We start from the raw sequence: 15,759 nt of genomic DNA, 5'->3' as shown, positions 1-15,759 counted from the left end.
GCAGCGTCACCGTCCCCACAGACGGCTCTCGATGTGACCATGCCCGTGTCTGGCAGCGTCACCGTCCCCACAGACGGCTCTCGATGGGCCGTGCCTGTGTCACACATCTCCTTTGTTAAACTGTCATGGAGATTTTCAGAAAGTAAGTGATTGTTACATTCTACCGGTTGTTTATGAAATGTATCTTAAGAATTCTACCCATCTTTTGTTTAAAACGTTACTGAGTTTAGGGTAATTAATGTAAATTTTCTATAATACCAGCCAAAAAGTAGTAAAGGGAAATACAGGTATCCTATGTATGTATATACAAAATACACACGTACAAAACCCCATAAATACAAAATGCAAGTTTGGGTTCCAAAAACCAAGAGAGTCTGCCAGAAAAACGTCAACCAAGAAGACGTTCTCTAGCAGAATCCCAGCCGTTGGTTCGGGCGAGGGATCAGCAGCTGCTGGGATAACTGGGAAGGATGTTGAAGAAGGGATGTTTGCACACAAGCCCAAGGATCATGCCACAGAGAACTGACTATTTGCAAAGGAAAAGCATGTTCCCAGAGTCATCTGGGGTCACCAGCTGATCTGCATGATAAAACTTAGATCCCTAATTGCGGGACCACCTGATGTGCTGTGTGCCCAGTGTGAGTCATCTCTGCAGTGTACCTCCCAAAAATGTTTACTCTGCTCTGACCAAGCATTTGTACCTAACTTCGAGTTTATGGGGAGTATAAGAGCTAGAGGAACAAGCTAAATGACAATGAGGGATACTTTACAAGACACTTCTTCAAAAAGTCAATTTTAGTTTTTTAAGAAAAAGTGTGAGAAGGACGTGGGAGGTGCTCAAGATTAGAAGAGACTGAAATGGTCCCTCTGGGGGAAAGACATGTGCCCGCACTCCCCAGCCAGGCTCCCTGACAGCCCCGGTGTACAGAACTTGACAAGAGAAACATAAGGCTATCTTTTTTCCGTTATGACTATAACATCTTTGCCCCATCCTGGGATTCAGGAGCCTCTGGAATGTCTGTGGAGACAGAGTTTCATACAAGTGAATATTTTTAGTTCCATTTTGGAAAAATGCAAAGATAAGAATCTCTGAAAGTTACCAATATCAAACACATTATTTACAATGCACCATTGGTGGTGAGTAAAATTCCCTGGTTATGTTTACTAAGTCCTGGAGGAAACTGCTCTGACATTGGCGGTGCTATGGAAAATTACAAAATCTGCAATTTATGAAGGTGAGCCGCCAATCTAGACTAATAATGACATTGGAAAGTGCTGTGACGTGTGAGACAAGAAGCATCTGGTGTGTGACAAACACAAACACATATCGAGAAAGAAGAGGAGGCAACACAGTTTGAAGACCTCCCACACCAGAGTTGAAAGCCTGAGTCAACCGCCAGGGATGTTTTGAATCATTTTTTAAATAGACTGTGCTACAAGAAAATCTTATTTCTTCCAAACAGTGTAATATTGCTACTTTTATTAAGTGAATGTCCTTTTTGTGTGTTTTAAGGTAAAAGTGGTTAAGGCAGTGGTGTTCAATCTTTGGGCTTCCCTGGGCCACATTGGAAAAAAGAAGAATTGTCTTGGGCCACACATAAAATACACTAACAGTCACTGATAAGCTGAAAAATAAAAACCACATACATACACACATACACAAGCGAAAACAATCGCAAGAAAATCTCAAAATGTTTTTAAGCTTACACGTTTGCATTGGGCCTCATTCAAAGTCGTCCTGGGCCATTTACAGCCCGCAGGCCGTGGGTTGAACAAGCTTGGTTTAAGGCGTGCGTGTGCATCATTTTCATGACTCTCTGCTTTAAGGGGCTCTTTCTGTTTGACCAGTTACTGACCAATCACAGGCCTGGCAGGTGGATGGCTTCCCCTGTAATTCTAATGTTGCAGGCTCTGCATTGGGCACACAACCAGCGGAGGTGGTGTGAGTGTAGTAACAATAGCATTTAAGAATGTATCCTCATGTCACTTCCCGTGGAGGCACTAGTCGGGATGGCAGCAGGGCACCAGCCCTGGTGGTGCGGCTCTTCCCAACAGGTTTCAGTCCCTCTTGAAGGGCTAAGCTCTAGGATTTGGAAATCTTGGTTTCCCAAAGCTGGTACACACCAGACCCACAAGAGGTTCTGTGAAGATAGGGCTCCTCAGGCCAGGCGCAGTGGCTCACGCCTGTAACCCCAGCACTTTGGGAGGCTGAGGCAGGTGGATCACCTGAGGTCAGGAGTTCAAGACCAGGCTGGCCAACATAGTGAAACCTCATCTCTGCAAAAATACAAAAATTAGCCGAGCATGATGGCGAGTGCCTGTAGTCCTAGCTACTCGGGAGGCTGAGGTGGGAGAATCGTTTGAACCTGGGAGGCGGAAGTTGCAGTGAGCCGAGATTGCCCCATTGCACTCCAGCCTGGTGACAGAGCGAGACTCCATCTCAAAAAAAAAGAAAATAGGGTTCCTCAAACAGGCGAACCTGTGAGATGCACATTATATTCCTCTCTGGGAGGCCGCTAACACACAGTAAGGTACTAAAGACAGCCTGGCTATGACCGTGGACCTGGTGCCAAACTAGCCCTCCTGCCACAGACAGATAGAAAAATAGGAAACAACTCTATTCAGGCAGTGGACAGCAGGCAGCACGCGCCTGCAGGCTCTGAGGAGGGAGTTCCAGCGGGAGCCCCGTGATCGCCCCACTCCTTACCTGGGATGCTTCCCAAGCAGAACACAGTACTTCTGAGTGGAAGAAGCAGAGATCAGCATCTCTGGCAGCTAGGGTGTGCAAGACAGGGCCCTGGAGAGAAGGGGAGCTGTGCAGAGCAGGGGCCCCCGAGTCGGACCACAGCTGTGGGCAGGGCACTGTGGGCCCCAGAGTAGAACACCCCTGCTTGCGTTCCATTCCACACGGATAGTTCCCATCCTAACTTCTCTGTAAAAGGAGTTGAAGTCTGTCACCCTGTAACGAGTGCCCCTGGCTCTGCCCGTTGTAGGTTCACAACAAGTCCAGCTGCCTCTTCAGGAGTAGTGCCCCTGCTCTTGCCAGTGTGGTTTGCCTGGCAGGCCATGAGGCCAGGCAGCTCTGAACAGGTGATTTCTACACACAGGGTGATTGAAAGTGAGGGTCAGACCAACAAGGCTTGAAGCTGGACGGGCTCCCCTTGTTCTGGAGATGGCGCCACTGCACTCCAGCCTGGGCGACACAGCAAGACTGTCTCAAAAAAAAAAACAAAAAAAGAAATGCAAGAGAACTCTTCCTGCCAAAGGCAGGTCCCTCCAACTGGGCATGGCAGGGCCAAGACGGTAAAGTGTAGCCTGCTCTGAGCCTGCAACTCAGACCTCTGAATCCCACCTGCTGACCATGTGTGTCCCTGCACGTGGTATTGGGTGAAAGCAGCAGCTGGGACTTCCTTGTGGAGAGAGCCATAGAGGTAATTTAGAGAAGAGTTGAGAGTTTTGAGTGGCCTCTGTCTGGTGTGTCACAGTGACGGTGCAGAGGGCAGCCTTGGGACCGATGGCTGAGAACTGGTTTGTAGAAAGTGCGGCCCACCTTGCTTTGACATTTGCCTGTGGACGAGTGTAGCAGGCAGGGGGCCAGGACCGCTTTGTCTTTCCCCTGCTGACCTGAATGTGGACTTGGCCCTGTCACAGTGACTGGTCCAGGGTTGGGTATGGACAGGTAACTTGCACTTGGGACGTAGCTGAAGGTGGCCAGGATGCACCAAGAGGCCATGGAAGGTCCCGTGAGGTGCCAGGGAAGACCCACACCTGCTTGCCATCTTCTGCGTGGGAAGGAGGAGGGTGGCTAGTGGCCCCCCACCAGAGTTGAGGGCTGTGGGCTGTGAGGGCTGGGCTGTTTGGTTCTAAAGACTTTTCTCCTGTGTGTGTCCCCAGATGAACGACAATCTCCTGGAGAGCTGGAGCGACCTCGACGAGCTGAAGGGAGCCAGGAGCCTGGAGACAGTGTACCTGGAGCGGAACCCCCTGCAGAAGGACCCCCAGTACCGGCGAAAGGTCATGCTCGCCCTCCCCTCCGTGCGGCAGATTGACGCCACGTTCGTCAGGTTCTGAGTCCTCCTTGCTCCTCCTATGGTCCCTCTCCTCGGAAGAACTGCCCAGCCACGGTTTTTTAACCCACCTGTTGCTCCTGAGGTCGTCACTATATCAACAGTCAAAAACCCAATGGCAATAAAGGCACTGAGGATAGCTGACGCGCGATGCCACGCGCCATTTTCAGATGCCATTGCAATTAAACCTTGCCACACGGTCCTCCTGGGTGATTGTGGACAGTTATTGTAGCCACAGAGAGCACAAAAGACACGTTGCGTTCATTCACTAGAAATTCCTTTCTGTTTCCTCCTCTCAGAAGGCGGGCACAGTCCCCACCTGGGTTGTGGGAAACACAGGTCCTGAGAGTGCTTTACAGGCATTCACGTGCTGTCCGAGTGGCATTCAGGGGCTGGCCCAGCTGGTGTCCTGGTGTGCAGGGTTCAGGCAGTCCTGACCTGCAACAACGGAGGTTTTTTAGTCTTTTAAACCAGACAATGCTAATTTTTTAAAATTAGGTAAGTTAAAAAAGCGTGGGTAAAAGCTAACTCAGCCCTGTGTGCTTGTGTTCCTTCGGGCTCTCCTTTAAAGAGTGCTGGGCAGGGCTGACTGCTTTCACGTGTGCCTGTCAGTTCTTGCCACAGCCCTTGCCTGTGAGTGAAAGCTCAGGTGTGGGGAGGGCGTCCGTGTCCCAGCGGTGCTGTGCTGCTGCCAGGGTGCGAGCCCCACTGAGCTCTCCAAAGACGGCCTCCAAGGATCTGAACTCTTGGCCACTTGTGTAGTGGCCTCCTGTTCTCACCCCATTGTTATTTTGGCTCTTTTAATATAAAATGTACATTGACAGACACACGAGGTCTGGATTTAATGCTACCAGGGCATCGTCACCTCCCAGGGTCTCAGATTTCTCCTCCCACAGAATGAGGGCCACATCAGGTGGTCACCAAGGTCCCTTCTGCCTCCAGGACTCCAGACTCTAGAACCGTCTACTTGAGGAACCAGGACTCTAGAACTGTACTGTCCAACGTGGTCGAGGCTGTAGTGAGCCACGATTGTACCCACTCCAGCCTGGGTGACAGAGGGAGACCCTGTCTCAAAAAACATAAAAAACTTTAAAAGGCCCCAAATTAATACCCAGCCATCTGTTCTTTAACAGACGTTTTTACAAACATACAAAAAAGGTGAAAGTGGTGAGAAAAGGTATGCTAAATCCAGCACAATCCTAATCAAATGCCTTTTTTTTTTTTTTTTTTTAAAGGAGTCTCACTCTGTCACCCAGGATGGAGTGCAGTGGCGCAATCTCAGTTCACTGCAACCTCCACCTCCTGGGTTCAAGTGATCCTCCTGCCTCACCCTCCCTAGTAGCTGGGATTACAGACACCCGCCACCACACCCGGTTCATTTTGTATATTTAGTAGAGATGGGGTTTTGCCATGTTGGCCAGGCTGGTCCCAAACTCCTGACCTCAGGTGATCCGCCCTCGGCCTCCCAAAATGCTGGAATTACAGGGGTGAGCCACCGCGCCCAGCCGCCATTTGATTTTTTGAAACACATTAAATTCTAAAATTTACTTTTTTTCCTTTTTTTTTTTTTTTTTTCCTGAGACAGAGTCTTGCTCTGTCGCCAGGCTGGAGTGCAGTGGCGCGATCTGTGCTCACTGTGAACTCTGCCTCCCGGACTCAAGCGACTCTCCTGCCTCAGCCTCCGGAGTAGCTGGGATTACAGGCACGCGCCACTATGCCCAGCTAATTTTTGCATTTTTAGTAGAGACAGGGTTTCGCCATGTTGGCCAAGATGGTCTCAATCCCTTGACCTCGTGATCCACCCACCTCTGGCTCCCAGAGTGCTGGGATTACAGGCGTGAACCACGGCGCCCAGCTTTTTCTTTTTTTGGCGACCAGGGTCTTGCTGTATTGCCCAGGCAAGTCTCAAACTCCTAGGTTCAAGCTGTCTTTCTATCTCTGCCTCCCTAAGAGCTGGGATTATAGGCGTGAGCCACCGCGCCCGACAAATTCTAAAATTGATGTGGAAGAAAAAAGTCAACATTGTGGTTCATTTTGAAAAAGAGCTGGGAGAGACGCTCTCCTACCAGATCCTGAGTGCTGCAAACCCACAGTGAGAGTGTGGGGGAGGCGTGACCAACAGCACCAAGACAGGGACCCAGGGCACTCGGAGACTCCAGGACTGGGGAAACCTCAGCAGGGCCGGGGACTTGGGGACTGGGAAAAGTGTCAAGACAGGGACACCTCAGCAGGGACCCGGGGGACTCGGGGACTGGGAAAAGTGTCCCGGGGTTTGGGAGGGGTGGACAGTGTCCTCATGGTGTTGGCAAAGTGTGCTATGTGGAAAAATGAACACTGCCCCTCCCTGGCATCACACGCAGGGTGGGCTCCAGAGCGATTGGTGATTCCTGTGAGGTGGTAAAATAGAAAATTAGTAGAAAATAATATGGGAGGCTGGGCATGGTGGCTCGTGCCTGTAATCGTAGCACTTTTGGAGGTCAAGGCGGGTGGACTGCTTGACCTCAGGAGTTCAAGACCAGCCTGGGTAACATGGTGAAAACCTGTCTCTACTTTAAGAAAACACAAAACTTAGCCGGGCGTGGTGGCAGCCACTTGTAGTCCTGGCTACGCGGGAGGCTAAGGTGGCAGAATCGCTTGAACCTGGGAGGGAGAGTTTCCAGTGAGCTGAGATCTTGCCACCAGCACTCCAGCCTGGGCAACAGAGTGAGACCCTGTCTCACACCCCCAAAAAAAGAAAAAAGAATGTGGAAAGGTGGGTATATGAGCTAGCGGTGGAGAAGAGCTTAAAACTCCCCAAGGCCAGGTGCCGTCGCTCACGCCTGTAATCCCAGCACTATGGGAGGCCAAGGTGGGCGAATCACAAGGTCAGGAGTTCGAGACCAGCCTGGCCAACATGGTGAAACCCTGTCTCTACTAAAAATACAAAAAATTAGCTGGGCATGGTGGCGGGTTCCTGTAATCCCAGCTACTCGAGGCTGATGCAAGAGAATTGCTTGAACCCAGGAGGTGGAGGTTGCAGTGAGCCGAGATTGTGCCATTGCACTCCAGCCTGGCCAACACAGCAAGACTCTTATCTCGAAAAAATAACAAACGAAAAAAACTCCATAAGCACAACTGTAAGACAAGATTTTGATGGGTTGTTTACATAAAATTTTACACAGAACAAAAATAATGAATGATGCATGAATAATGGCAACAGTAGATTAAGAGAAGGTGTTTGCGGCCTTTAAAACTGGCAAGGCTTACTATTTAGAACTCCCACACATCAAATAAAGGGAATCCTAACGGAAACGCAGGCCAAGGGCCAGAGTGGGCAACTCAGATACCAGAGCCAGTGGCCTGTGTGGAGCCGCCGTTCACAGGCAGCTGGGGTGCTGGCTGCACCTGCAGAGAGGAAGGTTAGAAAGCGGGCAGTGCAGGCATCCAAGAGTCCATCCCCTAAGACCCAGCCACTGTCCATCCAGCAGGGCTCGCATGTGGCCGGGGCGCAGTGCCAGGGTCCTCGCAGAGGGAGCCCTGCACATGCCTCCAGCCTCAGAAGGAGCGCTGAACTTGAGTGCGGGCTCTTGACCACCACTACTTCCACCTCCACTAACTACACCCCTAAATATGTCCGTAAATGTTACCAAAATTGGTATGAAAAGTTACAGCCAAAGAAAGATGGTGCAGCAGATTCTGGGCCTGGGCTCTTCCACTGCCTGGAACCCGGCGAGCCCCCTGTGCTGGTTGTCGCGGCTTTTCTGCCTCCCTCCCTTCCTTCCTTTCCTTCAAAAGTAACACAGCTTGAAAAACCACCCACCCAAACAGAATGGTGTGAAGTACAAATGGAAAGATACTCCCAGGGCTGAGCCCCGTTAGCTGCTGTGCGTGCACGCGTCCCTCAGAGGGCTCCCACTGGGGTGGGGTCACCTCCAGCAACCAGTCCTGAAGCTCTTGAGTAGACAGCCCTGAGGCCACCAGAGCCACTTTGTCACCAAGAGCAGAGAGCCAGGAGCTCCTGAGAGGTGGCACATCTTCCTGGGAGGGTCCTTGGCCAGTGACTGAGCAGAGTAAGAGCCCACAGTTGCATCCAGGTGAGGAGACGCCGAGCCTTGCCTCCCCTGCAGAGTGCCCATGGCAGGCAGAGGCCGCCCTCCACAGGACTTGGGGAGATGGTGCCCCGCTCATCCTCCCTCCCCTCCTGCCTCCCGACTCCTTTCCTGGTTTCTGGAGCACTTCCCCAGTCCAGCCCTTGTCCAGGGATCCATCTCAGGCGCCTGCAGGCTGAGCTTGACCACAGCCGAGACCTCTCATGCAGATGCCCTGAGGCCCGGAGCCCCAAGGTCCCGCCGCCCAGGCTCTGCTGGTCCTGACAGAGAATCCGGCCTGCAGGGCCTCCCGCTGTTCCAAGGCACAGCACCGGTGCAAGAACAGGGCTCCCTGGGAGGTGCCAAGCACAGAGGGGCACAGGTATAGGGGAGAGCTGCAGCCAGGATGAGGGTCCACCTGGAGGGACTTCCACAGGAGGAAGGGGGCATCTGGAACAGCAGCTGAGCTTGGGGCTCCCCAGTGGAGTTGTGCGGGGAGGGCGGGGAGCATGAGTGGTAGGTTCTCAGACCCTGCCGGGCACCGAGGAGGAAAGGGGAAGAGGAGGAGCGGGGAGAAAGGACAGGAGGAGAAGGAAGAGGAGAGGGAGAAGTGGGTGGGGGAGGAGGGGGGAGAAACGATAGGAGGAGGGAGAGTGGGGAGAAAGGATAGGTGGAGGAGGAGGAGTAGGGGGAGACATGATAGGAGAGGGAGTGGGGAGAAAGGATAGGAGGAGTAGGGGGGAGAAATGATAGGAGGAGGGGGAAGGTGGAGAGAGAGGATAGAAGGAGGAGGGGGAGGAGAAGGAGAAGGAGAGGATGGGAGGACAGCTAGGACCCCTGCTGTCCTTTTGCAGATGGGGCCCTAAGCATGGGATGTGCCTGAGGTCACCCCTCAGGCATCAGCAGAGCCAGCACTGTGACCTGGGTCTACCAATCTCCCCAGCCCCCAGGTGAAACCCTGGCCCACCACTCAGCACATGCTACGTAACCTCAAGGAGCCTCAGTTTCCCTCCATGTAAACACAGCTTGCTAGGCTGCCTGGCGGGGCTTGCAGCAGAGGTGGCACCTGTGGCTGTTCCTGCGGAATCCCACCTCCCTGTGACCCTCCAAGGCAGCAGTGACAACAGCTGATGCCAGCCCTGAAATCTCTAAGCAAATAAGGATCCCAGGAGGGTGGCGGCATTTGCATGCGGGTGTGTGAAAGCCCAGCGGAGTGGGCTGCCTCTCTTTGCAGCTCTGAGCCCCACACCCCCTTTTTAAACAAAGATAGATCCTGCTCCAGGAGCCAGGAAGCCTTTCCCTGGCCAGCTGTGCTGGGCCCCTCCCCTGCCTGCTTCCCGGCCCACTTGCAGGCAAGGAGAGGGCATGTGAGTGGCTGCCACTGCCTGGGCGGGGCTCCAAGGGCCGCCCCTCCCCACCCTCTGTCCGTAGTGGTGCCTGAACTCTACTGCCAAGACCAGGCTCACGCTGAGAGGTGGGCTATGACCTCCGAAGCCTCTTCTGGAAGCCACTGTGCCAGGTGGGGACCCAGCCTAGACGTGCGGGCCACAGAGAGAAGGTGGAGCGTTGGACTCTAGGGAGGCAGGGCAGCGCCCCAGCCCACCGGGACCTTCACACACCCTGGCCTGTGGGGAGGCAGTGCCAGGGCCCGCCCTGGTCTCCAGAGCCCCTTGGGGCACAAGGAGGGACACACGCCCAGTGCAGCTCTGGACAGGGCACACCCAGGGTTGGTTTCCTGCCTGCCCAGGGACTCCCCCATGGAGCAGGTCCCTTCGTTGGGGTGGGGGCATCCCCCATTCTTTTGCAGAGAGGTCTGAGGAGGGGCCCGCCTGCCCACCGCAGCGGGATGGGGGCACGGGGGGCTGGTGGGTGGCCGAAACTCCTCGGGGACTTTCCTCCAGGAACACCCCTCGGTCCGTAGTGAGGCTCCCAGCCTGGGGCCGGGGCTGAGTCCTAACACTGAGGCCTGGCTCGGGCTTCAGGGGCGGGCGCCGGTGGTCTGGGCTCAGTCTCTGTCTCTCTGGGCCTCTGCTAATCCGAAGTGAAGGGCAGGACTAGAAGGTCACCCCCTCCGACCTCCTGTGGTGCCTCCACAGTCACACCCTCCGGTCATTAGCGTAGCTCAAAACGCCAGCCCCAGCTCGAAACCCCTCCTTCCAGGGCCACAGATGTCATGCTCTTGGCCCCGTTTTGCCAGCCCGAGACTGGGAGCTACAGCACCTGTCCTCGCACAGAGAGAGACCCCTGGGGCTAAGGTGCGGGAGGAAGCTGGGACCCCCAAGAGGAGTGAGGCCGGGCTCCATCAGGCCCACCTTGCTGGGGAGCTCAGGGCCTAGGGGTCCTGGCTTTGGGTCCTCAGGCCATGAGCGAAGGCAGGCGACTTGAGGGGTTGCCTGTCCCTGGCTCACATGGCTCCAGATAAGAGAGGGAGGGTTGTCTGTACTCCAGGACCACCTTTCTGGGCCTTCTCAGGCTCCACTGAGTACCCAGGCAGAGTGGACGGTATTCAGGGCTGGGGGAGACGGGCACTCACTGGATGGACAGATGGACAGACGCCTGCTGTGCCAGGCCTGCCAGACACTCCCTCCCCAGCACTGGTTTCTTCCTGGAACTAGCGACTGGCTAGGAGGTTCTCCATGTGCTCATGGCCAGGAGAATCTGCCGGGCCTGCATGGCCCCATTCTACTCTGAGTCAAGTCTGTAAAGTGAGCTCATGGCAGGCAGTGTGGAGGCTCCAGGGGTGGGTCTCACGCATCTCCTCTCTGACCCCCATCCTCACCCAACCTTGGTGGGTGCAGAAGCAGGATGCTGCGGCGGCGGGCCCAGGAAGAGGACAGCACCGTCCTGATCGATGTGAGCCCCCCTGAGGCAGAGAAGAGGGGCCCTTACGGGAGCACAGCCCACACCTCGGAGGTAACACAGCGCCCAGGAGACCGGGTGCGACTTGGGAGGTCCTCCGCTGCCTGGGTCTGTGTCCCCACCCTGGGCCCAGAGCCGTTGGGGGTGGATGGGCATCACCATGTTTCCCTGCATCCCCTGGCAACCCCCAAGCCCTCGCCACCCTGTCCTACACACACACAGTCAGATCACCGCCCGCCTGGCCCGGCCTGACTGCGGAGAACTGAGCAGAACCCACTGGTGTTCAGATAGGAGCCCCAGGAGAATAAGGGGGGCTCGGCCAGGCAAAGGCAAGACCAGGGCAGGGCCCTCCCTGTGGGGCCAGTCCCAGTCAGTGCAGGGCCACAGCAGCACCCAGGTCCATCTGTAGGGCTCCACCTCGTCACTAGGAGGCCATGGATGCGCTGTGAGCCTGTGGGGAGAGGCTGAGTCCCGGGCCTTCAAGGTCATGCAGGTGGCCCTGGCTGTGGAGGGCCCCCTTCCTGGTTCTTCTGGGCCACACGTCTGCCCCAGCAGCCTGCGGGTGGACATGGGGCCCCTTCCTGCTGCCCCAAGCACAGCTGAGATGAGCCTCCGGGGAGGGCGCAGGGCCTCTCACCTCGAGCATCTAGACACTCTCGGTCGCCATGGCCACCTCTGTCCTCAGGGCCACTTTGGGAGCAGTCCAGCTCCCCTCTGCCCCTGGAGGCCAGCAGGGCAGGCACCCCTGGTCCTGGCCATGCTTCCCACCAACCTGACCCTTGCCATGAGCCTGGTCTGAGGAGGAGGGGAGCCGGCTGGAGGCCCAGGGCTGGTGGTGCCCTCTGGCCCTGCCTGCTGCTCCCCTCACCTACGCATCCTGGGGCTTCACCCTCTGACCTCCACCCCTACCCACCCCCCCCCCCCGACCTCCACCCCTACCCACCCACTGCACATTCTTCTGTGGTCCTGAGTGTTCTGGGGCAGGGCAGGGACGGGTTGGAGGCGAGGACGGCTGCAGGGTGGGGTGGGTGGGAGTAGTCATTAGTCATCGTGGGCAGATGCTGATATGCTCCTCCATCCTCCGTGCCTTCCAGCCAGGTGGACAGCAAGCGGCCGCCTGCAGAGCTGGAGCTGGGAGCCCTGCCAAGCCCCGGATTGGTAAGCCCCTCCCAGCAACTGTACCACACCCATGTTGGTCCTGAGGGTGAGGACACCACTGGGGTGTCCCTAGGGGCAGCAGGCCGGGGGTGGCCTCCTCAGTAACCAGGCCGCTCTGGGGCCAGTTGCCTGGGGATGGGGCACTGGGGTGAGGGCCTCGGGGTGAGCAAACCACAGCAGGAAGAACAGCAGGAAAGGGGGCTCCGTACTGATGGGGTGGGGCCAGGAGGGCTCTGGAGAGCAGACAGGGCGGCCCCCTCCCTCCTGCTCCCGTCCCCTCTACCATCCTCCAGCTGCTCAGCCGCAACTCGGGTCATTTCTGACTCTTATCTCTTGCACTCCACCCCTTTTGTACCTTCAAAATCTCTTTGATCCACCCCCAACCCACTGCCTCTGTCTGCCCGGAGCTACCACCGACTCCCAGGGGATTACACCAGCGCCACCCGGGCTCCCAGCACCCACCCCACCCACCCTGCTGTCCCCTCAGTCCCAGAGAGACCCTAACCTCCTCTCACCAGGATGGCTACTACTTAAAAAAAATCGGCCGGGTGCGGTGACTCACGCCTGTAATCCCAGAACTTTGGGAGGCTGAGGCGGGTGGATCATGAGATCAGGAGATCGAGACCTTCCTGGCTAACACAGTGAAACCCCGTCTCTACTAAAAATACAAAAAATTAGCTGGGTGTGGTGGCGTGTGCCTTTAGTCCCAGCAACTCGGGAGGCTGAGGCGGGAGAATGGCGTGAACCAGGGAGGCAGAGCTTGCAGTGAGCCGAGATGGCGCCACTGCACTCCAGCCTGGGCAACAGAACGAGACTCCGTCAAAAAAAAAAAAAAAATCACAATTGTTGATGAGGATGAGCAGAAACTGGCTCACTTGTGCGTTGCTGGAGGGAGTGTAAAATGGTGCAACTGGAAAACTAAGGAAAACAGCAGTTCCTCAGAGAATTCAGCACAGAGTTCCCATAAGAGCCAGCACATCCTTGTGGGATGAGCACCCACAAGCATGGGATGTGGGCCCCGGGGAGATACCTGTACAGCCGTAGCATCATTCACTGTAGCTGGAAGGCATGCATTCGTCTGCCGGGACTGTCATAAGAAGTACCACAGCCTGGGCCAGGCACAGGGCTCACGCCTGTAATCCCAGCACTTTGGAAGGCCGAGGCGGTTGGATCACCTGAGATCAGGAGTTTGAGACCAGCCCTATCAACATGGAGAAACCCTGTCTCTACTAAAACTACAAAATTAGCCAGGCTTGGTGGTACATACCTGTAATCCTAGCTACTCGGGAGGCTGAAGCAGGAGAATCGCTTGAACCCAAGAGGCGGAGGTCAAAGAGAACCGAGGTCGCGCCATTGCGCTCCAGCCTGGGCAACAAGAGCGAAAATCCATCTCCAAGAAAAAAAAAGTACCACAACCTGCGGGGCTTAGATGGCAGAACTTTCTTTTCTCACACTCTGGGGGCTGAAGTCCGAGGTGAGGGTGAGGCAGGGCTGGTGGCTTGGAGGCCTCTCTTTGGCTTTTGCAGACGCACCTTCTCCCTGTGTCCTCACACCCCCGGGGTCTCTTCCACTTACAAGGACACCAGTTGTCATGGATTAGGGCCCACCCTAATAGCCATCATGGGTCTTTAATGACCTAATCTCCAAATACAGTTTCATTCTGAGGACTGCGGGGTGGGGCTTTTGATATATAAATTTTGGGGAAACTTAGTTCAGCCCATATCAAGGTGGAAGCCATCCACGTGTCCACCTACAGATGACTAGGTAAGCAAAATGTGGTACTTAAATCCAGCGGATTTATTCAGCCATAAAAAGGCAGGAAATTCTGACACAGGCTGCAGCGGGGATGAGCCTTGAGGACATTACACTGCGTGAAATCAGCCAGTCGCAAAAGGACAGATGTGATTCCACTTATATGAGGTCCCCAGAGAGTCAAATTCATAGAGAAGGTAGACTGGTGGGTGCCAGGGGCTGGGGAGGGGAGGGAAGGGGGAGTCGGTGCTTCATGGGTGTAGGGGTTCAGTGGAGATGGATGGTGGTGATGACGCAGAAGAATGTCCTTGTCCTTAGTACCAATGACCTGGATACTTAAATGTGGTTAAGATGTTTTTTTGTTTGCTTGGGTTTTGTTTGTTTTCATTTACGTTTTTGTTTTTTTGAGACGGAGTCTCACTCTGTCACCCAGGCTGGAGTGCAGTGGTGCGATCTCGGCTCCCTGCAAGCTCCACCTCCTGGGTTCAAGCTATTCTCCTGCCTCAGCCTCCTGAGTAGCTGGGACTACAGGTGTGCACCACCACGCCCAGCTAATTTTTGTGTTTTTAGTAGAGACAGGGTTTTGCCATTTTGGTCAGGCAGATCTTGAACTGCTGACCTCAGGTGATCCACCTGTCTCGACCTCCCAAAGTGCTGGGATTATAAGCGTGAGCCACTACGCCCGGCCTAAGATGGTTTTTTTAAAATCGTAGACAGCTCTTATTTTCTCAGAATCCTCCACACGCCCCCTCTGTGTGTGAGGCTTAAGTCATCCTCGCAGCCGCATGCGTGGCCACAGGCCCACCCCTCCCTCCCAACCCCACCAGGCCCTCAGACCACATCTCCTGCTCCCAGAAGCCCCCCACCCTTCATTCCAAGACTGGCACCTCCCAAGATACAATCATTTTAAACTCTCATATAAAGGTAGAATATATTCTATCCTCTGAGAAAATCATGCTTTTTATCAGTATTAATTGTGCCTAGAAAATTGTCTACCCATAATCATGCTTTGTGTCTTCAAATCCATTTGGCCTGGTATTGTTAACATTCTGTCAGTTTTGTGTGTTCTGTTTTGTTTCAAAGGGATTAAAGTATGCCTGATGTATTATTTCCCATATTTAGAAAGTGAGTCTTTCACTCCATGAATATGGTATTTTTCCTCCATTTATGTAGGTCTACTTTAATTTCTTTTTCTTTTTTTTCCTTTTTTCTTTCTTTTTTTGTTTTTTTGAGACAGAGTTCCGCTCTTGTTGCCCAGGCTGGAGTGCAGGAGTGCGATCTCAGCTCACTGCAATCTCTGCCTCCCAGGTTCAAGTGATCTCTGGCCTCAGCCTCCTGAGTAGCTGGGATTACAAGCACCTGCCACCATGCCCAGCTAATTTTGTATTTTTAGTAGAGATGTGGTTTCTTCAAGTTGATCAGGCTGACTTCTCAAACTCCTGACTTCAGGTGATCTGCCCGCCTTGGCCTCCCAAAGTGCTGGGATTACAGGCGTGAGCCACAGCACCTGGCCTTTAATTTCTTTTTTGCTGCTTTTATGAGATCTTTCCTATCTTTCAGTAGATGTATTCCAAATAGCATTACTTGGAAAATTTCACTGCCTGTGTGTCATAGGTATATAGAAATTACTTATTTCCCCTTTTTTTTTTTTAGATGGAGTCTCGCTGTCTTGCCCAGGCTGGAGTGCAGTGGCGTGTTCTCAGCTCACTGCAAGCTCCACCTCCTGAGTTCACACCATTCTCCTGCCTCAGGCTCCCGAATAGCTGGGACTACAGGTGCCCACTGCCATGTCCGGCTAATTTTGTTTTTGTATTTTTAGTAGAGACGGGGTTTCACTGTGTTAGCCAGGATGGTCT

General features: G+C 54.2%; 2 protein-coding genes across 5 annotated transcripts in view; both read left to right on the top strand.

Moving 5' to 3' along the window:
• PPP1R7 (protein phosphatase 1, regulatory subunit 7) overlaps positions 1–4,269 on the top strand; it is a 35,639-nt gene extending 31,370 nt beyond the window's left edge. For all 4 annotated transcript variants that reach the window (XM_011929560.1, XM_011929557.1, XM_011929558.1 and 1 more), the window contains one exon: positions 3,895–4,269. In XM_011929560.1, coding sequence (XP_011784950.1) covers positions 3,895–4,071 — 177 coding nt within the window. In that variant the 3' untranslated portion in view covers positions 4,072–4,269. The remainder of the gene's footprint in view (positions 1–3,894) is intronic.
• A 5,346-nt stretch (positions 4,270–9,615) lies between these two features.
• Positions 9,616–15,759, top strand: part of ANO7 (anoctamin 7) — a 44,472-nt gene continuing 38,328 nt past the window's right edge. Inside the window, exons 1-3 of the mRNA XM_011929639.1 lie at positions 9,616–9,653; positions 10,933–11,047; positions 12,088–12,151. Of these exons, the coding sequence (XP_011785029.1) occupies positions 9,616–9,653; positions 10,933–11,047; positions 12,088–12,151 (217 nt within the window). The remainder of the gene's footprint in view (positions 9,654–10,932; positions 11,048–12,087; positions 12,152–15,759) is intronic.

The sequence above is a fragment of the Colobus angolensis genome, unplaced genomic scaffold (assembly GCF_000951035.1).
Source record: "Colobus angolensis palliatus isolate OR3802 unplaced genomic scaffold, Cang.pa_1.0 Scaffold82, whole genome shotgun sequence".
NCBI classification, from domain to species: Eukaryota; Metazoa; Chordata; class Mammalia; order Primates; family Cercopithecidae; genus Colobus; species Colobus angolensis.
Note: the sequence above shows the minus strand (reverse complement) of the source record. Positions and strands in the feature narration are given on the sequence as shown.